The sequence below is a fragment of the Chrysoperla carnea genome, chromosome 5 (assembly GCF_905475395.1).
Source record: "Chrysoperla carnea chromosome 5, inChrCarn1.1, whole genome shotgun sequence".
In the NCBI taxonomy this organism is placed as follows: domain Eukaryota; kingdom Metazoa; phylum Arthropoda; class Insecta; order Neuroptera; family Chrysopidae; genus Chrysoperla; species Chrysoperla carnea.
In genome coordinates, this window is record NC_058341.1 from 4,847,700 (window position 1) to 4,871,054 (window position 23,355).

General features: G+C 31.8%; 3 protein-coding genes across 6 annotated transcripts; 2 read left to right on the plus strand and 1 right to left on the minus strand.

The window, feature by feature from the left end:
- Window positions 1-342: 342 nt before the first annotated feature.
- On the plus strand, window positions 343-3,025 carry LOC123301611 (dnaJ homolog subfamily C member 30, mitochondrial-like). Its single transcript, XM_044884441.1, has 2 exons — window positions 343-786; window positions 1,783-3,025. Exons 1-2 carry the CDS (start codon window positions 498-500, stop codon window positions 2,142-2,144), a joined length of 651 nt encoding a protein of 216 aa, XP_044740376.1. The 5' UTR covers window positions 343-497; the 3' UTR covers window positions 2,145-3,025.
- A 1,207-nt stretch (window positions 3,026-4,232) lies between these two features.
- On the minus strand, window positions 4,233-4,970 carry LOC123301632 (probable 28S ribosomal protein S16, mitochondrial). The gene is made up of 3 exons (XM_044884465.1): window positions 4,767-4,970; window positions 4,518-4,677; window positions 4,233-4,445 (listed from the first exon to the last, which is right to left on the minus strand). The coding sequence occupies exons 1-3, from the start codon at window positions 4,887-4,889 to the stop codon at window positions 4,336-4,338; spliced, it is 393 nt and encodes a 130-aa protein (XP_044740400.1). The 5' UTR covers window positions 4,890-4,970; the 3' UTR covers window positions 4,233-4,335.
- Window positions 4,971-5,958: 988 nt separating this feature from the next.
- Window positions 5,959-22,826, plus strand: LOC123301554 (protein lingerer). Of its 4 annotated transcripts, none has more exons than XM_044884351.1 (15): window positions 5,959-6,076; window positions 6,647-6,998; window positions 8,345-8,897; window positions 10,449-10,526; window positions 12,028-12,549; window positions 12,825-13,351; window positions 13,873-14,151; window positions 14,439-14,709; window positions 15,354-15,683; window positions 16,671-16,990; window positions 17,285-17,413; window positions 18,194-18,442; window positions 18,846-19,019; window positions 20,841-20,870; window positions 22,318-22,826. In XM_044884351.1, the coding sequence occupies exons 2-15, from the start codon at window positions 6,681-6,683 to the stop codon at window positions 22,414-22,416; spliced, it is 3,879 nt and encodes a 1,292-aa protein (XP_044740286.1). In that variant the 5' UTR covers window positions 5,959-6,076; window positions 6,647-6,680; the 3' UTR covers window positions 22,417-22,826. The 4 variants fall into 4 exon arrangements, with proteins under 4 accessions (XP_044740286.1, XP_044740285.1, XP_044740288.1 ...); XM_044884350.1 differs by having other exon boundaries at window positions 6,027-6,132; XM_044884353.1 differs by lacking the exon at window positions 10,449-10,526 and having other exon boundaries at window positions 6,027-6,132.
- The last annotated feature ends 529 nt before the right edge of the window (window positions 22,827-23,355 follow it).

Sequence of the window (23,355 nt, forward strand, 5' to 3'; positions counted from 1 at the left end):
TTAAGATAAACATCTTTGAAGAAAATACTGTGCTAGCTTGTACGATCCAAAGAGCATAGGATAGAGGAGAAGCAGCCCATATGAGCTAATGTAAAATCGTAGTATACGAGTTTCAGCGCCTCTACCGAGTCAGGCTTTCAAACTTAATAGTTAATAGTCACCCCCGCAAAGTAGTTAAACTTAATAGCCATACCCGCAAAGGCCTACAAACTTAATAGTTGATCGCCTCAGACTCCAGATGTCACTTATAATTATACTTCTGCTTCTTGTCTATCTTATAGTCTTTGGTACGATCTGTCACTTCTGACTTTACCATCTATCCTTTTATTAATCCTTACATAAGTTTTCAAAATTTAAAATAAAATTTTCCAATAGAATGTGACAATTAAATTGTAATAGTTTTGAGTATAAAAAACAGCAAAAAAATTTTCCCCAATGGTGAACACAATTTATCGATAAAATACTCATTATTTTTCACTCAAAAAAAAAAAAACAACATGTTTAAACTTCATTCAAATTCACCAGAACTAAGTTATTTGGTTAGAGAGTTCTCCAGGAGATTGTTTCATACATCACAAGTGTTTGGACGAAAAAATCATTACGATTCTTTGGGGATCACACCGAAGGCAACACAAAATGAAGTGAAAACTGCATATTATAAATTATCAATGATTTATCATCCTGACAAGAATAAAGATAGTGTGAATGCATCAAATAAATTTCGTGATATCACTGAAGCGTACGAAGTGTTAGGAAATTATAAATTAAGAAAATTGTATGACAAAGGTAAATATTAGTTTGATATTTATATATTTATTATTATATATCATTCTTCTGTGTACCATATCTGTCTTCTAGTACCACAAGGACGTTCTTCCCTCCATCTAAGATTGGCCTTTTTCAGAATATCCTCTTTCAGGAGTAACTTGTAGTTCGCAAATGAAACTCCCGGGTATTTATTGATGCTTGTGGCCAGCAGCATCGTGCCATTTCTGGCAAGCTCGTTGGCTTCACAATTTCCTGGAATGTCCCTGTGCCCCGGTACCCATACCAGGTCTACATTCATTCGTTCCGCCAGCTCATTTAAGGACGTACGGCAGTCCTGTGCTACCTTTGACGTTAGATAGACTGAGCTGAAGGATTTTAGAGCCGCTTGGCTGTCGGTGAAGATTGTAATGTCCCTGCACCTAAGGGTGTTCAGTCTTAGATATTCACAAACCTCGTGAATAGCCATCACTTCCGCTTGATACACATTACAGTGATCCGGCAGCCGAAATGATAGACGCAGATCAAGATCTTCAGAAAAGATCCCACAACCCACTTTCTTCTCTAACTTAGATCCGTCAGTGTAGAAAACAACTCCCTTTGGCTTAACTAGTTTCTCCTCCCAATCCTGTCTGGAAAAATTCATGAAAATCTAGTCCAATAAGCTAGAAAAGACATTAAGGGTCGATATTTAACTGCTATTTTCTTTAAAAGTTCCACTAAATCCTTTACTGCTACTATCAAATTAGATGAAATTTACTGAAGTTTTGGATGCAGAAATGCTATCACTGATAAATTTCAGATTTTTATCGGCATATAGACTAAAAAGTCGGAAAATTGTAGATTTTTCAGAATATATGAAAGATTTTTCCGAAATAACCCTTCTTTCTATAAAAAACCAAAACTGGAAGTGGTATTTCCGCCTCCAAAACTTCAGTAAATCATATGAAATTTCATCTATTTTGATAGGAGTAATATTTGTAAGAAAATAATGGCTAATATAACTCCAATTCCTAGGTATAATACAGTCGGCTAATCCTCGTATCGCTGAACAACATGCAGACGATATACCAGAAGACGATGCAGAAACAAGATTTTATAAATCACGACAATTTCGTCATAGAGCACCACCCCCGGAGGGTGCAACACCCATTTATAACTTTGATGAATGGACAAAAGCACATTATGGTCGAACATTTGAACATCGGCAAAATGTTAAAACACGATATAATGCCCGTTTACAACACGAACTTCGTGTTAAGTATGATAAACAATCGGAGAAGATAATTGGTGGTGTTATAATGGTGATATTTTTAATGTATTGTTTTTGGCCAGAAGATGATTGGGATAATGTTCGAAGTGTATCAAAACCAAAATAGTCGAATTTAAAAATTAGTGTTGTTCAATTTTCTTTCTTCTTTTTTTTTGGGTTTGTTTATGAATAAAGAAAACATTCTTGTTCTTGTTTTTAGGTTATTTATTTTAAAGAAAAACTTAAAAAAAAAAGTGCACCCATTGTTCTCAGGATTTAGTATAATTATTGTTTGCATCGAAAATGGAAGCACTTTCAAAAAAAAATTATCTAGAATTGAATCGTTTTACTAGGGCACAAAAATACTCGACACTAACGAATATTTGTAGTTTTATTGTTTTCAATTTTTATGAATCCCTTCGTTTTCTGGGTTTCCCTCATTCAAGGTTTTTTTTTTTACTCTTCTTCGAGATAATAATAGACCAAAGGGTCCTCTGTGCCCTCGTTGAAAACAACCTGTCATCCCAAGGCGAAACGTCAGGGCTAGGAATCACCAAAGATTGATGGATCCAAGATTTTGAACCAAACATTCTAAACCTTTCGCCCCTCAAGTTTCTGCAAATACAAATGACACACCTGGAAGCTCCATCCAGAGATCCCTATGTTATGAAGATGGTAGTTTATCAACAGTGTCCTGTCAAGAGTCTCTCCACCCTTTTCAACTGTGCCCTAAATGGGTTTCAGGCGATTGTAGCCAAATGATCGAGCTGTGGTTATGTTCAGTTTGGTCTGACTAAGTCCCAGTAATCGTCATTCAAATCATCTTGCTAAAAGAAGAACAGACTCAGATGAAAGAGGTATTTAAGAACGATCCTTTCAGCCCTTTTAAGCCAGAGACCCGGTACCCAGATCATAAAATGAATAGTAAATTCTTTTTGTCATCAAATATTACAATATTTTTGAATCATATGATTGTTCTCTGTAAAATGATTCGACTATAGATTGATAGATTTCAGAAATTGAAAACTGTAAATAAAATTTTATTTTTTTCTAATTTAAAATTATATATTTTTTATGATTGTTTTTTTAAAAAATATATAAATTTTTAAATATTTTGTTGAGTTTAAAATAATAGAGTATTTAATTGATAAAAAACAATAAATTATTTTTTTAAATAAATACCGTTTTAAAAAACTATTTACCTCTGCAGGTTATCTCCTCTACTAATTTATCAAAATTACATGAATGGAACACGAAGGTGGATACGTTGAGGCAAAAACGAACTGAAGATAACTGTCTAGGAATGAATTGTTAACGTAGGGAATGTTTTGACCACTTCGTAAGTAAAAACAGTTAGAGCTTTAGTTCGTTTTTGCCTCAAAACGTTTCCACCTTCGCGTTCCATACATGTAATTTTTTTTGTTTACAAAATTGTTTAAATACACTCCTACATAGCTCGGGAGCATTGCTGCCAGATTGTATGTAAAATTCAAACGTGAAGTAAATTTTGTGAGAGTTAAAATACCGATTATTTGAGATAACGAGAGATCGAACATTTCTTAATCGTAGATAGCGTGATGCGCTTGTCGCTCTTTCGAAATCTAATCGAAATTGCACTCTCTGTGTAATATTGGTAAGCATTACAAATAAACGTAAAAGTGACTTTTTAACCCAGCTCCACTTGCTACTGGACTTGATACAGCGCCACTTACAGACTATTTTCTAACAATTTTGTCGCTTTGTATAATGAGATTTGTTTCTGTAAAATTTCAGTGACCGAGCGGTATAAAATAAGTTGGCTTTACTGGCAGCCTTACTCGGGAGTGATTTCTTGAATCGTTTTCCTTATTATCTGTTCTAATTGGTCGATATTTCTAAACGACCTTTAACATTCCTATCGAACTTTTGTCAATTTGTGGACATCCTTTATATTCGCGATGTCCAAAGTGAATAGCTAAATGTTAATATTTTTGAAAGCAGAACTTTTTATAAAGAATAAATTTTTTTCGTAAATCTTATAATAAGCTAGGCAACCTGTATATGTATGGATTTATTAAGGGGGTTGCCCCCTGTATTTACTAAACCGTTTAGTCTAACTTTTAGGGGGACAATCTGTAGGAACATAAATGATAAATTAAGAGCATTCGTTTATGTATAAAAGATTTTATTGTTTAATAATATTTACAATTAAATATTGAAATCTACATTATTTTTTCACAGAAAAATTAAAAACTTTGTGAAAATATTTACAAAAAAAAACGAAGTTTTAAGATTACTCTTAAAACGATTAACAGTCACAAAAAACATAATCTTTGCATTTATTCCTTCTTAGATTCGGTGCTAGATTCCGTTTCTGCTTTCTTCTGTTTACGATTTCTCCAAGCTGTCATATATGTTCGCGGATGTATCGGATAAAATCCAGATAATCCTACAATATTTCAAAAAATAAATCATTTTTAGTCATTGCGGAATATTTTTAAGTACAAATTTCAAATATTACCTAAAAGTTCAGCAACCGGAGGTGAAATATGAGCACCTTGCCCAATCCAATGCCGTATTCGTTCAAAATTTAATGATACTAATTTTTCATTATACTGATTTACAAGTGGATCATATGTACCAACTTGTTCAATAACTGGTTGATGTTGATCTCTACGCCTCTGCAAAAATTTATTTTCGAATATAATTTGTGCCATCAATTCATTCATTATCTTATCAAATAATCGAATCGAAAAAATAATTTACAAACCTCTGTAACTACTATGTGGAAGAAGGGCCGATTTGTACATCCGAATCGTGCAAAACGGATTATTTTTGCAGAACGTTTGAAAAATTCTCCAGTTCCACTGGAAGGTACTAAATATTTAATCATTTTGTTTAATAGGAAAAATAATATTAAATCATTATTTTTTAGAATCAAGAACGGTGTGCAAACAAATGTCGATAATTCAGATAATATTTGTGAAACAGAGATGTTTGTGTTGAATTTAGATAGCTATTTCTATGTTGGCAAGCACCCCACACACATTCATTTATAGTTGACAAAGTTAACAATCAGATTGAATTTAATTTCGACATTAGTTTTTACAAATATTTAAATAGTAGTTTAATCAGGCTGTCTGTTGGTTTAAATTTTTTGTCTTTTTTAACCTATTGAGCGGCCTGATGTGCAGTACAAAGTAAGCAACGACCAATGACTAGACTCCGCCCAGATAGACACCTTAAATTCAGCCATGGGCGCTTATAGTTCGGCATAGGAGGTTTCATGTCCTTATTATATCTTTTCTTGTATAGAAAATAAACAAAGCGTACTCCTCTGTCCAGCTTTGAGGTAAATATTGGCAGAAAAATGAATTTACAACACAGAATTTACACTCGTTATTATTAAATTTTCTAATAAAAAGCCGTAGAATAATATAATTTAATGAAATACCATATAAAATGTCAGTAATTAATATCATACAGTATGTCAACAAATTTGACAAGTCCGTACTATGGTGTCACGTCCGTATAAAAATTTGAATTTCTATTTTATAAATTTTTAAATGCTCTCATTGATTTGTACTTTTATTAATTAATTTTAAGTAATTAAAAAGACATTAATTACTAAAATAATGGTTTAGTTGAAATATTCAGTCATTAAAGTTATGAAAAAAAAATATTTGAACCAAAATTAAATTTCATGAATATTCCCTATTGTGAAATTTTTGTGAAGAAGTTGATCTAATTTGAATATAAACATCTATGGAATCTATGTAGACATGAACAAATAACTACCAACTTAAAAATATAAACTTTTTATATATTTGTCATCGAATCAATTTTTAATATTAAATTATATTATGTAATTAAAAACAAATTCTAATTAATAATGTAATAATAATTAAAAAATCGAATGAAATCCATGAAATAAAACTAAATAAAATAGAATTAAATACTAAATAAATTCATCAAAGATTATTTAAGTATTTGTGAATGGCGCCCTTACTTGTTATAGACAGGCCATTTTGAGCAAGTAGTGTATCACGTGACTAGACTGCGTTCGAGCGCATTCAGAAGGTACGATAAAGTTCCACATTATATTAATTTTTGTGTGTGTTTTTGTGACGTTTTTCGTAAGTTACAATAAAAATTTTTTAACTCTCTGGCCCAAAAAGTGTTTTTTTTATCTATTTTTTATTTAGAAATTTCTAATATTGTTTAATCGGATAATGAAGTTTTTTTGATTATTTGAGATGATTTGTTCATTTTATAAGTTGTACATTTTGGTTCGTTGTCAATAAAGGCCTAACAAGGTTTTGTATAGAATGGCGTCCCTCCACATGGTAGCGGCTTTTTTTCTTGATATTATTTACAATAATTTCAAGAAAAATTCGATTTTAATGTTACAGGATATGAAAATTATTTTTGATAATATATTTTTTGTTGAATTTTAATTTTTTTTTTTTGTATTAAATCAGTTTTTCTTTGTGACTGACCTATACCATTAAGTTTTGTTATACAGGCCCAAATTTACATTTTGACAATCCAAAATATTTTTATTTGTTTTTTGACAATTTGCGAAATAAATTTATATTTTTTTTGTAAAGAAAATAATGTTGCTAATTTGGTGGTGATTATATTTCGCAGATTGTAAATAGTTGAGTGTATATAGTGTGTAAAGATGAGCTCATCAAATAAAACCACCTCGAGGGGTGGTAAAGGATCGAAAACAGCGGGGGATGCGGGTGGTAAAAAAACAGATGGAAAAACAGATACAGGGACGAACAAATCAACAAATAAATCACAACAGCCACAATCGTATGAATTAACATTGGCACAAATAAAGGATCGTAAATCTGATGATCCGACACTCAAGGACAAAGTGAAACAGGTTATGGACACAACATTTAAGTCGGAGGAGGAAGTGTGCCTGGTTCTACATGATTGTGACTATGACATGGATAAGGCTGTTATTATGCTCTTAGAGGGTCATTCACAGGTTAGTCCACCCCAAAAAAAAAATCATCATTTTTCTGGATTTTAAGTTGAAACATCTCCTAACCTTTTGTCCGTTCCCTTTTTTTAATCCACGTTTTGAACATCCAAACATGTTATTTCCGTTTCCTTTCAGATCGCTTTCCATCGTCTCAAAAATCCACGTTTTTCAATAAATTTTATAGGAAATTTTAATTATAAACATATAAACATTCTTTTTCCGTTTCCTGTTTATTTTTAATATTAATAAAATATTATTTTTGAATGGGTTGTATTTAGGTAGAAAGATTTCTGAATTCGATTTAGTATTGTTTATTGAAAAAAAAAATTAGTTACATAACGTTTAGTATTCGATACAGGGTGGCCCCCCGAAAAGGCTCAAGTACGATAACTGTGGTGCCACGATTTGACAACAGAATATTGTAAAACAAGCTTAAATAAAGCGAAAATGAAGAATACCAAAAGGGCTAAAAACCCGTACTCCATTAAAGGCATGACCAACCTGTAGATCAGTGAATGAACGCAATCACAGGGTAAACGCAAGGGAACTTGTGATCCAAATGAACTTCAATTACTCGAAAATTAGCACTCTTCATTTTCGATTTGTTTTACTTTGTTTAACCATATTCCATCGTCAAATCGTGGCGCCACAGCTATCATACTCTCCCGCTTGAAAATTTTAGGGAAATCTAAGGTTCTGTAAAATTCTATTTTTAAATTTAAAGGCTTAAAATTGATCAATTTCTCGAAATTCTTGCGACCAGCATCAATTTTAACCACAAAATTGTGGCCAAGTGACCTTGAAAAGTCACATCACTATTGCTCAACTGTCTGGTCTCATCATGCTAGAATTTAATTACCCTTTAATTTGCGAAGGTATCTATTTTCTAAAACCCCAGGATTTTTAATTAAATTTTTGTGAGTTTTTGGAATATTTTTGATATCTACGCCTCAAAAAGGTGCCAATAATTTTAAAATTTTGGCTGTATGCTTTTAGAATACCTACATTTATTAGGGTAATGAAAGCCCAATAAAAAAATCCAGTTCATAAGACGATGAGTACTTTTCGAGATACCACTGAAATTGTCTCCAATATATAAAGAGCTGTGTATATTGAATTTGGCAGATAAACCCAAAAATCGGGTTCTTTTAATGATTGGATGCATAGCTTCCGAGATAATATATAAAATGTGATTTTTTCGAATCGATTTCACGCTAATTCTTAGAAAATACTACATTTTCGATACTTTTGAGTTCCCAATTACTTGTAGATAATCCAAAAACGTTGATAAATGAATTGAAAAATTGTACACTCTGTAATGTGCGTAAATTTCTTGTAAATCTGTACAGGGTGCATACGCAACATCGGTAAAGAAGAAGAAAAATCGACAAACAAGTACAAGTAAAACAGAAACCGGTGACGGTGGTGGAACTGAAGATTGGGATGCAACAACACAGAACAACACAGCGGGAGGTGCACAACAAACTGGTGGGGGCGGAGGAGTGGGCGGTAGTGGCAGTGGGGGTACAACAACAGCAGGTACCGGTGGTGGTGGTGAACGTGAACGCTCTCGAAATCGTGGTGGTGCACCTCCCAGACTGAGCAAAGGTCGTGGTGATAGTCGCGGTTGGCGCGGTCGAGAAGGACCACGTGGAGAACGTGGTGATCGTGATGGTGGTGATCGTACTCACGGTGATGATGGACGTGGTGGTGATAATTATCGACGTGGTGGTGGACGTATGAGTAATGGACCAGGACGAGGTGGTGGCGGTGGACGTGGTGGTCGTGGTGGACGAACTGGCCCACGTACATATCAACCACGTGACGGTGGTCCACGTGGCTCACACAATCGTAATACTGTTGATACTTGGGAAGACACGTCACAAATGAACAGTCAGAATGGTAGGTTCAACTGCTCTTTCTCTTCTTTTCAAAATAATATTAATTTTTTTTTGTTATGGTTTTACTTGTGTTTTAAAATTAATACTTTAAATAATAATTTTGTTCAAAATCATCTTTTGCTCGATTAATACAGAGCGGCTTCAGGACCAAGAAAATTTAGTAATTCATTTTTCGATGTGACAACCGGTAGCTTAAAATAAGTATACGATAATAGGCTTAAACCTAGGCTATTCAACAAGTGTTAAATAAAATAGATAATAAGAAACTATAGTAATTTACAACAATACTATTCAAATTAGGAGAACTATTTAAAAAAGAATAACCCAATCTTTTAATGGTCTTAGGTATTCTCTACTGACTTCCATATTAACATTTTGATGATTAATTATTTTTCTCATATTTGGTAGGGTGTCATTTTCTTGAAAATCAGGGTATACTAAGTCGTGTCTAACTAGAGATTTCTCTATCAAAAGGTTCAGAAAATTTTCTAGCCCATTAAATTATATTTAAAAAATTGACGATTTTCAGTTACTTTTCGAATAACTTACAATAAATAGAATATTAGGATAATTTTTTAAAGCAGTTTTTAGCTCCTTCCGTTCTGAATAGCCTCTATTTACGTAATCGGACATAGTTTGCTTGATAGGTACATGAAATAAAGAGTTTTAGAATAATTTTCGTGCCACATTAGCTTTTTCAGTGATGAAAAAAAACTACAGGAGAGTTAATTTACATCTTCATGGATAAAATGTTAAAGAAAATGGGAATCTAATTCGATCTGGATTGGAGCAGTCAAAAAAAAAACTTGTCTTTTTTTTGCTATTATATTTTTAAAAAATTCGAAAATATTTTTTCAAGGGCGAAAACTTGTATTCTTGGAAAAATACAATTTTAAATACTCCTTACTTTAAATATTTGAACCAAATTTAAATCTCATGAATATTCCCTATTCTGTTGTAAATAGAGAAGTATTTACAGGACCTTCTCCTCTATCTTATACTCTTTGGTACTAAAGATATATATGTTTTGTAAATGATACGGAACCCTTGGTGTGCGAGTCAAATTCAAACTTGGCCAGTTTTTAAAATAATTTATTAGCAAATTGCTAATATTATTTGATAATTAATAATATTTATAATATTGATAAAATAATTAGTATAAAATTTATAATTTCCGTGAATAATAATTTTTAAGAAATTGATTTTACATAGTCGGGACTTCAAAATTTAATATTTTTTTTATTGAGAACGATATTCGAAGATTGAGATGGTTTTGGGAATTTTTTTTAAACATTTTATCATATCCGCGTTTTAAATATTTTATCAAAAACCTAATTTCGTTGTATTTTTTTCATCACTGTTAATACATACAAATCCTTTTCGATTTAGTTAAGTTTTTTTGAGATGGGATTAGGGATGTATTTTTGAAATAATTTTATTGCATGTGTTGTGAGACTGACAATGAGAGTGTATGGTTTTGTAGATTGAATTAATTTTTATTAAAAAACAAATAGCAAAACAAAAAACAATTTGAATTTTATCTTCTCCAAAGGTATGAAGAAACGAAACAATAATGACAATTTCCCACAACCTGAGGAGTGGGATAACGAGGAGTACCGTGGAACCTTAGGTACTGAGATATTTTTATCTCAACTAACACATTTTTTGTTTGTAGTGATTTCTTTTTGCATGCATTTTTAATAATTCTTCTTTTTATTTTTGGGGGTTATTTTATTTATAAAATTTTTGGAAAGTGGGAAGTTGTAATCGTTAAGTTAGTTAGTTGTAGATATTTCTATTTAAAAATTGTTTCTTTTTATTTTTCTAAGTAAATGTACTATTTTGAGTGTTTCGTAAAAAGTAGGCCAAATAATGTAATACAAGAAATAGGTATTAGATAATGAATACAAAAATTCATTTTTTCTTTGACTAAATATTTCACTGGCTCAATTTCTACGAAACACCTTATACTTACGTAATTTTAACTGCACATATTAGTCCACTATTACACAACCGTAGCAAACCTTCCCATTTAATACTATTTTTTCTACTTCGATTAAGAGTTTTTATCGTGGTTTCTAAACCGTAAGGTAGTGACAAATTTGTGTGCCTCATTTTCTTACTTCTGCCTTTGAGGGAGACCGTAAAGTATTGACTAAAGCATATCAAAAAGTTAGTTCTCAGGCCCGTATTTTTACTTGACAGATCTTGTGTCAATTATTTTGTGGGTTTCGTGGTATCCACTTGCATACTTTTTTTGAAAAATCACTTCTAAAAACAATGCAGAAAATCACTGGGAATTAAGCCCTTTTTTCAATCCTTATTCTTTTGGATATCATTTTTCAATGCTGGTTTCTATCATAGAATTCATTTTCTTCATTCTAAACACCTCAGAGAGGCAGTAATGAGAACATAGGGCACCTTTACTTGCTGCGATCTTACGATATTTAAAGAGGCACAAAATTTTATATGATTTGAAAATAATTTCTGACCCAAGCCTTAAAGAATATCCTTAGATATAAAAGGTAATTGGGTGTAAAAGCATTGCAATGAATGTCATCTATTTGCTTGATTTATTTCCTTGAAGGATATTACGAGTCCAGAAAACTAAAATACAGAACCATCTGGCTTTTGGTAATTAAGAAATTGAGATAATTTTGATTTATGAGAAATGGGTTTGAGAATTGAAAATAATATTTTCATAGACTCGACAGAAGTTTCGGATAAATGAATCTACTCGATAGATACACTCCTACCAAAAATTGAAATAAAAATTAAGGGTAATTTTCGTTCGTACAAGTTTAAAAAGTTGATAAACCCATAAAAAGTTTAAAAATTTTCTCGGTTTCTTAAAAATCAAATATTACGCGGTTCTACAACTTCAGCGTAATATTCTTAAATTTACTCTTTTTAAAATGATGAAACGATGACGAGACTGAAAAATTTGATAAAAATAAATTGAAAATAAATCAAAATTAATAAGTTTTTTATTAAATTTGATATAAAATTTCGATTTATAGTCAATTTTTCAAGATCGATAATAGCCATTCTGATTTATAAAATACGATCAACAAACCTTATATTTAACCAAAAATAAAAACAAATTTTTTAAATAAAATTTCGATTGTCAGGTGGTGTTGATACGTGGGAAGATACATTCCCACAACCAGAAGATTGGGACAATGAAGAATATACAGGGTCATTGGCTGATACAAAAGTATTTACACCAAGTCAAGCTATGGAAGCAGCTGCAGCCGTTGCAGCCGCAGCAGCATCGTTAAATGCAGCGAACGCAGCTGCTGGTGTACCTGATCTAAGTGCGTCGATGGTGGTGACATCGTCAACCGTTGATAAATCAACAACAGATCCTACACAAGTTGATTTATCACAGCATTCGACATCATCATCAGCGGCTGCAGCTCTAACACAGGCACTAGAGATGCGTGCAACACAACAACAAGTCGTGCAACAGCAACATGTCGCTCCTGTACATTTACAACAGCCACAATCGACTACGTTGACGGCTGCACAATCACAGTATCTTAGCCAATTAACACAACAAAATTCGGATAGTATGAAAGTAGCTGCGCAGCAAGTGGCAACAGCACCTTCATCGTATCAAGGAACAACCAATCAGTATACAGCATCTGCAGGTGCGTTGGCAAATATTTATTAACCTCCACATTCTATTAATTGTCTAAGTTGTCTCTCAGACTTTTACTTATTATACAGGGTGTCTTCTTTTTTAAGTTGACATATGCTCAAAACTTGAAAGAAAAGTTTTTTCGATAAAAATGCTTCAAAAATGAGATATTTATGTGTATAGATTAAAATGGTCCACTCTGTTATTTAGTAGACCAAAAATTTTCCACTCCATTAGATAAAACTTTAGGATAATTGTTACTTGAATAATGGTTTTCATTTTCAGCAAATGCATACAGTGCTCAAAGCTATGGACCATCAGCAAACAGTTACGGCGGCGCCGGAAACTTACAAGATCCACAATCTGTGGTCGTCCAATCTCAACAACCCACCCAACAACAACGGACTAAAACACAACGTGCCCGAGTTCCTCCACCATCTAAAATACCAGCTAGTGCTGTTGAAATGCCTGGTGATCTAAATAGTATAGGCTTCTTGGATGTGCAATTCGGTGGTATGGATTTGGTATCAGACACTACAACATTTGATGATGTTACCAATAAGTACACAACGTCGTCTGCATCGGTTGTAGTGAGTGGGGGTAGTAATGTGCTAGATAATACATCATCGTCTGTTCAACAAACGTCACAACAACAAGTTACACAGAATAGTTTGGATTTATCGAGTACGTCAAATCAAACTCCAAGTGCATCGGTTATGGATTCGTATTCTGCCAGTACACATCAAGTTGTTTCGTCTAAACAGCAAGTGGCCCAGTCCAATATTAGTACAGCGTTGGGACAAAATCAAATTGTAAGTTATTCTCAATTCACTCCTCAAATCTTACTTTTCCACTTTCTTCATCTTTTAAAGTTTCGTGAATAAAGGTTTTTGTCGATATTTTGAGTTATTTTTGAAAATTTTGTTTAATTAACTTTTGATATTTCGAAAACGAAGTCAGATTTCGGAAAATTTTATTCTTATTTTTCGTCTACATTCATGAAGTTATAAAAAAACTAATCATCAATTTCAGCCTTCAGCAGTCTTGGTGCTCGTATTTACTACCTTAACTCTTCTGCCAAACAAAATTTTATTTTTGCTTTTCTTCCCTACAAAATGATGAAACGATTACGAGACTGAAAATTTTGATACAAAATAAATTGAAAAGAATCAAAACTTAATAAGTTTTTTATTAATTTGATATAAAATTTCGATTTATTAATCATTTTTTCAAGCTGGATAAATGGCATTCTGATTTTAAATAAAAATGTAATGATAATTAACACCGTGTGTATCAAAAGTTTTAGACATTTATAGTTTTTTTTTGTCAATAGTTATCAAATACCGACAGTATTTCACAAACAACAAATGATCATCTATCATCGTCAACGGTAGCGGGTAGCGGTTATACATCATCTTCACGGGGTGTTGTCCAATCAAATAATGCTGTTCAAACAGCAATTGAAACAGTGAACAAATCAACAGATGTATCACATAACACATACTCACAGCCACAATCCAATTCATACCAAAGTTATCAAAGTCAGAAATCATCACAATCAGCGTATCAAACACCAGCTGGTTATAACACAACATATTCAACGAATACACAGGTAAAGTATACCATTCTAGATATTCTAAGTAATCATATTGAATAACCTTAACTTAACTTTTCTCTTTTAAAAATGATGAAACGATGACGAGACTGAAAAATTTGATAAAAATAAATTGAAAATCAATCAAAAGTTAATAAGTTTTTTATTAACTTTGATATAAAAAATTTCGATTTATAATCAATTTTTCAAGATCGATAATAGGCATTCTGATTTATAAATTACGATCATATTAAAAAATAAACTTTTTAATTGATTAAATGAATAAATTTTGTGTTTTTTTTTAGGTGACGTCTTCAGCAAGTTCGTACCCAACAAATCAATCAACAAATAGTTATTCAAATAGTCAAACATCAAATTCTGGTTATAATCAAAGTACGGTTAATAATTCATCATCGTATCAAACAAATTCTTATCAAACAGCGTCGTCTTATCAAAATGTAACACCTGCATTCTCATCGATAAGTAATCAACCGACGTCATCATTTCCAAGTAATAATCAATCATCAGGGTATCAAACAAATCCTAGCCAATCAGTATATGCGGCTGCTGCTGCTGGTAAGTATTATCTATTTTATTTATATTGTATCAAATCCGTGCGCATGGGGGTGGGAGTTTGAGCTGTCAAACTCCTCCTTTTTCCATTGTGAATCTTCCCACATAAATTTAAACTTACAATTTATATATTTTGAGTTCGGTACATTCTATGACTGTCTTTGAGCCGAGTATTTCAAAGAGAAAATCTAGATCTTGGCGAGGCTATCGAACTGACCGATGCTGTGGAATAGATTGATTCTGTTTATCCGTTTAGGCGCTACGATGCCACAGACAGACGTAGACACGTATACAAAGTGGTCCAACTTATAACAACCCTTTTTTTTTTGCTCGGAGGTTAAAAAACTACATTTTCAGTCCCGGGAATTCTTGAAATGTTTTTAAATTTTACTTTCCGAATTCGCTAAACACCCTGTTTCCAGTTATATGTTTTTAATGATGAAACGATGACGAGACTGAAAATTTGATAAAAATAAATTGAAAATAATTCAATTTCGTAAGTTTTTTATGAAATTGGTGTTATTTCGATTTATCGTCGAATTTTTTAGATGATTTTCGGCAGTCTGATATATTTTTTTTAAATCTTACTTAAATTAAAATTTCGATAAATGATTTTCTTTCTAACTTATTATGTATTTGATTTCTAGGTATAAATAATACAAATAGTTATCCAAATCAATATAATAGTTACAATACACAAAGTACGAATCATAAATTAACAAGTACAGGGGGTTCAAGTGCAAAAGATGTACAACAACAAGTACAATATGATACAAGTGGTGTAAATACTGGTGGTGGTAGTCAAGTGAGTCAAGGTTCAGTTGGTGTTGGTTCAGTGAATCAAGGTGTTAATAGTCAATCGTCTGGTGGTGTGAATCAAGCAAATGTTGTAAGCAGTGTAAATACTACACCAACGTTAGCAGCTTTAAGTCAAACTACAACGTCTGTTAATACTAAAGTTACTACGACATCAACAGGTAAGCAGCAAACTTTATTTAAAATTCTAAATCTTTAAATACTTTAAACCTATCTGACGCTTAAAGAATCGAATCCTCTTGATCAATATGTACAGTGGAGTTTCTGGTACCAAATGACACAGTCAAGCTGATCTGGGTACCGAACCACTCTGGCATTAAAAGGAATGAAACTCGTTGGCACTAGAGGGTTCGTCTCAAACGAACCAATCAGCTGAGCCTATCATTCTCATAGCAATGCTCCGTAATCTTCCAAATTACGGAATGGCTACGAAAAACCCATACTGATTACTGTTTACAACCACAGCTAGGCCATTCAACCGTGCTCGCCCGAAACTCACTAGAGCACAGTTGAGAAGGGTGGCGGGACTCTGGTTAGGACATTGTCGATTGAACACTTTTATAATATGGGTATCTCTGATGGTCCCACTTTTAGGGGATGTTAGGGGGACGTTATTCGCACCTACAGCGTGTCAGGTATAGAATGTTTGATTCGGGCCCGTGGATTCATCAATCTTGCGACAAAAAGTCGAAGAATCTGCGGACTGTCTGTTGGCGTTCTGACCTCGACAAAGTCCTATACCTTCAACTACTTAAAATAGCATCTCTTTGATACCTCGCCTTCGGATAACAAGTTGTTTTCAAGGAGGGCACAGAGTATCCCTTGATCTAGGGTGTTAGGGACTCATTTGCGGTACCCCTCTTATGTTTTATTATTATTAGAGGCTGACGCTTAATGTCAATTTCAATTTTGCATTTACTATATCCCTACAAAATGATGAAACGATGACGAGACTGAAAAATTTGATAAAAATAAATTGAAAGTAAATCAAAATTTAATAAGTTTTTTATTAATTTGATATAAAATTTCGATTTATTAATCAATTTTTCGAGATCGATAAGTGGCATTCTGATTTATAAAACCTAAGAATTAATAATTATTACAAAGTGTCTCAGTGTTTAAATGATTTTTATGTTTATTTTGAATAGCTAAAAGTGGTGTTGTACCAAATATACCTCCAGGTGTTGCACCTATGATGGGTACACAATATATAATGGGTCAAGCTGGTATGCCATTCTATCAACAACCGGTCTATTCATTTGAAGAATTACAATTGTTACAACAACGAATACCACACATGACCACTGGTTACTATGATATACCATATCAAGCACCCACATCATTAGCGACAGGAGCTGAACGTGGTGCTTCTTTAGCAAGTGTTGCATATTCAATGTCAGATGGACGATTTACACGTGCGGATAATAATGCATCACCTGTGCCTTCTACAATTTCACAACAAATTAGTGTAAGTACAAACTCTGGGTGAATATTTTCTATTCGGAAATCTTAGAAAACATTTATCTAATATTTTAGCTACAAATTTTTTTTAAATGATGAAACGATGACGAGACTGAAAATTTTGATAAAAATAAATTGAAAATAATTCAATTTCGTAAGTTTTTTATGAACTTGATGGTTATTTCGATTTATGGTCAATGTTTTTGGATGATTTAGGCAGTCTGACATTTTTTTAAATACCTTTAAAAAATGGAATTTTAATTAAAAATATATTTTAATTTGAATTATTGAATGTTTATAGACGACAACGCAAGCACATCAGGCACAACCAATGTTAAATGCTACAGCGTTACCACCAGGATATGCATATTTCTATAACACAAGTATGATGCCAGGTGGCTATCAATATGGTACACCCGCTATTTACTCTGTAAGTACATCAATTTTTCTCAAATTTCGTTTGAAATAACACTGGGAACTTTTCTCACATTGGATCCTTATTAATAGAATCTTTACACTGCGAGAATCTTTTTTTGGTTGGCCAAATCAATCTTCAATTTGCTGTTATTTGGAGGCTCTATGTAATTCGAGACCCCGGGCACTTTCCCACAGATCGATTTCCTTTTCTCGATAGAAAATATCGCATTTTGCTAAGTTCTGGCGGATAAATGATTCAGACAGTAATTTAATCTCAATCTTTAATTTAATTTCAATCTTTTTTGGAATGATTGGGGCCTTGGACACACTAGATTCAGATTGGCGAGGACCTTTTATTAAGATCCGGAAACCTTCAGATTCTTTTTTTTTTTTATACAAAATCTTAAATTTCTTTGATATTTGTAGAATTTGGGGAGTTCCTTGAATAGCAGGGCCCATAGAGTCCAAGATGGCCTGAAAAAGTCGTGTTTTTCTTTTTTACCGAGTGTATTTCTAAAACTATTTTAGCCACTAGATACGCCAAAGCAAACGTTCACTCTTTTTAGAAAGTATCTCCCAGTTTTAAAATGATGAAACGATGACGAGACTGAAAAATTTGATAAAAATAAATCGAAAATAATTCAATTTCGTAAGTTTTTTGTGAAATTGATGTCATTACGATTTATAGTCAATTTTTTTAGATGATTTAGGCAGTCTGATAACTTTAGTGTCTCGTAGGTTATCCCCTGGTTAATAAATATTTCCCCTGTTAACATTTTTATTATTTTTGCAGCAAATGCCAACAGCAACAAATGCACATGGTTCAACAACAAGTCAGTATCCTAAACCAGGAAGCTATGGTTCTGGATATAACAGTGCTTATGATGCACTATCACAATCACAGGATTATAATAAGAGTGCATATGTGGGTGGTCCAAATCAATCACAAAACAAAGCTGGAGTAGCTGTTACTACTGGCTCATCAGCTACAGATCTCACATCTATGTATGGTAAATCACATGTCGCTTTAGGGAAAGTTAATGTAAGTATCCTTTTTTTTAAATTATTTTCTTGGAAAATTCTCTCTTAAGAAAAAGATATATACCTTTGGAAATTTTTTGCAACCCGGTTTCTAATTTTACAACGAAATATTTATTCATTGTCGATATTTTATTGCAACCTAACTTGTAAATTTGGAAACTAATCGAAACCCTTCAAAATGATGAAACGATGACGAGACTGAAAATTTTGATAAAAATAAATTTGAAAATCAATCAAAATTTAATAAGTTTTTTATTAATTTGATATAACAATTTTGAATTTATTAATCATTTTTTCAAGATCGATAATAGGCATTCTGATTTTTAAATTTGTAAAACTACAAAGTGATTACAATTTTTTAGGAGTTACTAAATATATGATTTTCTCTTTTGTTATTATTTCAGTCTTATGATAAACAAGGTTTTCATTCTGGTACACCACCCCCATTCAATTTGGCTGGTAGTCAAAGTGCGGGCTTAGCACCCAGTGGACAATATACACCACATCTATTTATTCCAACAATGGCTCCGCATCAAACTCATCATAGTACTACGCTTATGCATCAACCATTACATCAAGTAAATTAAAATTATTAATTTTTTTTTTTTATATTTGTAATTTTGCATGAATATATTATTATCTCTCTTTTATTATTTTCCAATTTGCATCTTTCTATCTTTTTTTTTTATTTATTTTTATTTTTTTACCTCGATTTTTATATGTACAAAGTGTTCATAAATAATTGATGTTATGTAATTAAATAATTCATTCAATTTTGATGTTTAATATATGGCATTTTTTGAGTATGTTTAGTTTACTAGTCGTCTAGTTTTAAATCGGAGACTTCAAACAAACAAAAAAGAAGTTTTCTTTCAGAGTGCTGAAACTTTACTGAAACACTTTTTTACAAGTATCACCTCTTTTTAAACATCGTCATTGATTATTTGCTGTTTTTGAAGATAAAACTGTCAATAGATAGAACTATGACCTTTGTCAGTTGATAGAACTGTTTTCCCCTTGTTTGACATTGATTCTCTCCTGTTAGTCTACTGTTTTAACTGTTTCTCGGGCGTGAAATGGTGGACCTACGTTTTATCCATAACCATGAATCGATCAATCGGTCAGTATTCGTTTTCTGCTAACTTGCACACTTTTAATACCGGGCTTTCTTCACTATTGCTGACGTGTTTCCGTCGTTTAGTCGGCATTACGATATTGCGATGTTCATCTTAGCAGCTCTTAGGTCCTTTAAAACCGCATTTTTAAAGACTGACTCGAATCTATCAAGTAGGTTTTTGCGAACTTAAATATAAAAAATTAAAATACGTTTTCGTGTATTTTTATAAATGTTACGTAATATCAATTATTTTGGAGCACTGAATAGTTTTGAAATGAATGAAATTTTTTCTTGACACGTTTTAGTATATATTTTTTTTCGATAACTAACGCATTTTCTTAGATTTTTTCTCTTTCTACTTTATCTTTATTTCTATTTTGTTTATGATTGCCGTATTTAAATAAATATATTTTTGATAAATTTTTTGTGATATCGTTTTTATTAGATTTTTTTTGGGTATTTGGTTGTATTTTTAGGTTAATTCGATTATTTTTTTTTTATAAAATTTGAAATATGAAAATGGTTATAGATTTATGATGTTATATTGTTAGAGGGCGTGGTGAAGGGAGTTATTTTGTGGAATAAAAAAAAAAGGCCACGATGTTAAGCTAGCATATTTGGCAATATTACTTAACTCTCGATTTTTTTTTGAAAAGTGGACTCAAAAAATATCCGAGAAAAGGTTATAAATATGTGACAGAAGGCTCGTTTTATTATATCACGAATCTAATAAGCTTTTGATCACGTATTTAAGAAAGCGATCCATTTTTCTTATATTTAGATTTGTTAAATATTCTGGCTTAATAACGCGCTCTTGTGGTTCCATAGGATATATTCAGCCTTTTTTTAAAGATTAAAGGTCCTCAAAACGATAGTTATTTTATTTAAATTTTGATCTACAATTTTCTCAAAACAAAGGATAGTTTGCCACTATTAAAAACCCGACTGCTCAAAAATTTCACCATTAACGTTTTTGGACGTCGATTTTCAAATGAATCTTTTATTCAAATCAATAAATCCGTTGAAGATGTCCGAGTAAGATTCAATTACCTTCAATTTTGTAGTACAATTAGAAATTTTCTGGGTCCCTTGGCCACGAAAATTTTTGTAGGCGTGATTTTGACAACAATATTTTAACAAAGAGACTTGTCTTACAATTAAAGAGTTAGATTTTTTTTTTGTGGTGTTTGGCAGTCGGGTAAACGATAATTATTTAAAGAAGCATGTTTGTAATGTTGTTTTTTTATTACGTGCTGAATTTGGGTTTTTGCTTATTTTGTAGATGGACGTGCGCCAAACAAGTCGACGCACGGTAAGTTCCTATCCCAATATTCCTTAACACACGTCCTTTTTTTATTTTAAATTGCTTGCATATTAACCATTAACACCCATATTACGTGCATTTTGTGGCTTGTCTTTTTTTTTTTTTAGTTGTTTGGTAGCGTAGTTAGTTTTTGTTTTATTTCTCATTTAAAAATTTTTTCAGCTCATTCCTCATGTTTTAGTCTACAGTAAAGAGAGAGGGGGTATAGTTTCGTGATTAACACACCTACAAAAGCATCAAATTTTTATCAAATACAAGACCGTTCATTTTAGTTTAACTTAAATTTAAAGAAGCTATTTTAAAATCATAATGGATGTTAAAAAATATTAAATGTTTTTCTAATCTTCGAAAGATAAAAGTTTTAAAAGAAAATTACCACTATAAAAGTTATTCAAAGTAGAAAATCTGGCGATAATCTAATGGTTTAAAACGTGCTAGTTTTTAAAGTGGCGATAGAATGTCTCAATAGGCACTGGTACATGAATGACCCTAAAAGCCCAAGTCAAATTCAAAATTATTACCAGATTTTCTATTTTGAATAACTTTTATAGTGGTAATTTTCTTTCGAAGATTAGAAAGACATTTAATATTTTTTGAACATCCATTATAATTTTAAAATAGCTTCTTTAAATTTAAGTTAAGCTAAAAGTAACGGTCTAGTACTTGATAAAAGTTTGATGCTTTCATTCAGTATATCCACATTTTTATATTAAGCTGTCATGCATATTATATTAGCTATCTAGTTTATAGTATAAACATCAGTGATCATACATACATATTTCACATTAATGATTAGTTTTGGAATCGCATTATCCAATTGTACGAATTATGAAATGGGACTGAGTTGAGGTTGAAAGCAATTAGCAGGGGCTTTGTGTTTAATCAAGAATTGCGTGTGACTGGTGATAGTATGATTTCAAAATCCAACGCAATTAAATATGCAGCAAAATAATATAATAATAATCTCTGCTATTGTTGGTTAAATTTATCCTATTTTTGAGAATTTCTAGAAAACCACTCTTATTTTTTAATTTTTTAGTATTATTTTTATAATAAAAAATCTTGTTGCATATTTTTTTTATTAATTTAATATTTTTTTTTGTTTTATTTGTTAACTAATCAAGTTATTAATGTGTGTAGTTCTTAAAATGAGTACGCTTGTGCGCCCCCTCCGTCTCCTCGACCCCCTTTCTACAAAAATATTTTAATAATCTGGTAGTTTTTTCTGAAAAATTTGGCGAAAGTTTATATTTTGAGTTTTTAAAAAAATGCAAATTTGTGAAGATAAAAAAAGGAAAGAGTACTTGAAAACAACTACCAACTTTCGCTAAGTTTTTCAGGATACGTCTTTGCCTAGCCACCAAAAAGTTTCAAATAAAAAACAACTTCAATAAAACAATAATGTAAAATTCAATTTTTTTTTTGTCTTCTGTAGGATACGGCAAACAGCAGTGGGCAACGCTCTCAGACTTCGAGCCAAGCGAAGCCAGGTTCAAAACAAGCATACCAAACTTCGTATTGGAATCAAGCTTAAGTGCTGTGATCCCACCCCACCAATATGCCCGTTTCTCACAATACACACACACAACACTACTATGTCCGCTGAATTCGTTGGTGTTTTGACTTGATTTGTGAGAGTTACAGCGTCTTCAAGTAAACGCGACTTTCTCTCTCATCCTGTACACATACACACAAAAAAGATGCAAAAATTAACAAAAAAAAAAAGAGTTTTAGAAAAAAAGTTTTTAATTTTTTTTATTACCATCGTATTTGAAAAAAAAACATTTTTTTGAACGTATATTAAACTTAAGTTTATAATTTAAATATAACCTCTCCCCTCAACCTCTAACACAGAACCTACACACATCCCTTCTTACAGATTTTTCTCCCCCGAACCCCATTGAACTTTTTTTTTTCAAATATTTAACCCTATTTTTTATTTAATTATTCTGTCGAAAATACCAGTTAATTTTGTGATTAAAAAAAAATAAGAAAAATAGCGATTTATTAAAAAAGATTTTTTTTTGTCTCTCAATTGATTAAGGAAGAATTTATTTATTTATTTTGTTTTTTAATTTTTTGAATTAAGTAAATAAAAAGTAACATTTACTTTGCTAAGGAAAATGGAAAATCAAAAAATATTGCAAAAAAAAATTATGAAAATATTAGTAAATGCATTTTTTTTTGTTATTCAGCGCGCGCGCAGTGGCCAGAAGACAGAATTCTCTTATTAAAAAAAAAAATATATATATATATATATTATGAATATACTGGGTGTACAGACATGTGACTATGACGGGGGTGTAAAAAAGAGGGTGGGGATACATTTGACAGCTAATTAATATGTATATATGAAAGTGGTTTAATTAGACTTTTTTTTGTTTTAATTTTCTCAACATCTTTAGAAGATTCCTATTGATTCATCTATTTTTTAAATTATTATTTCATTACCCCCTTCGAGGGTCAAATGTCC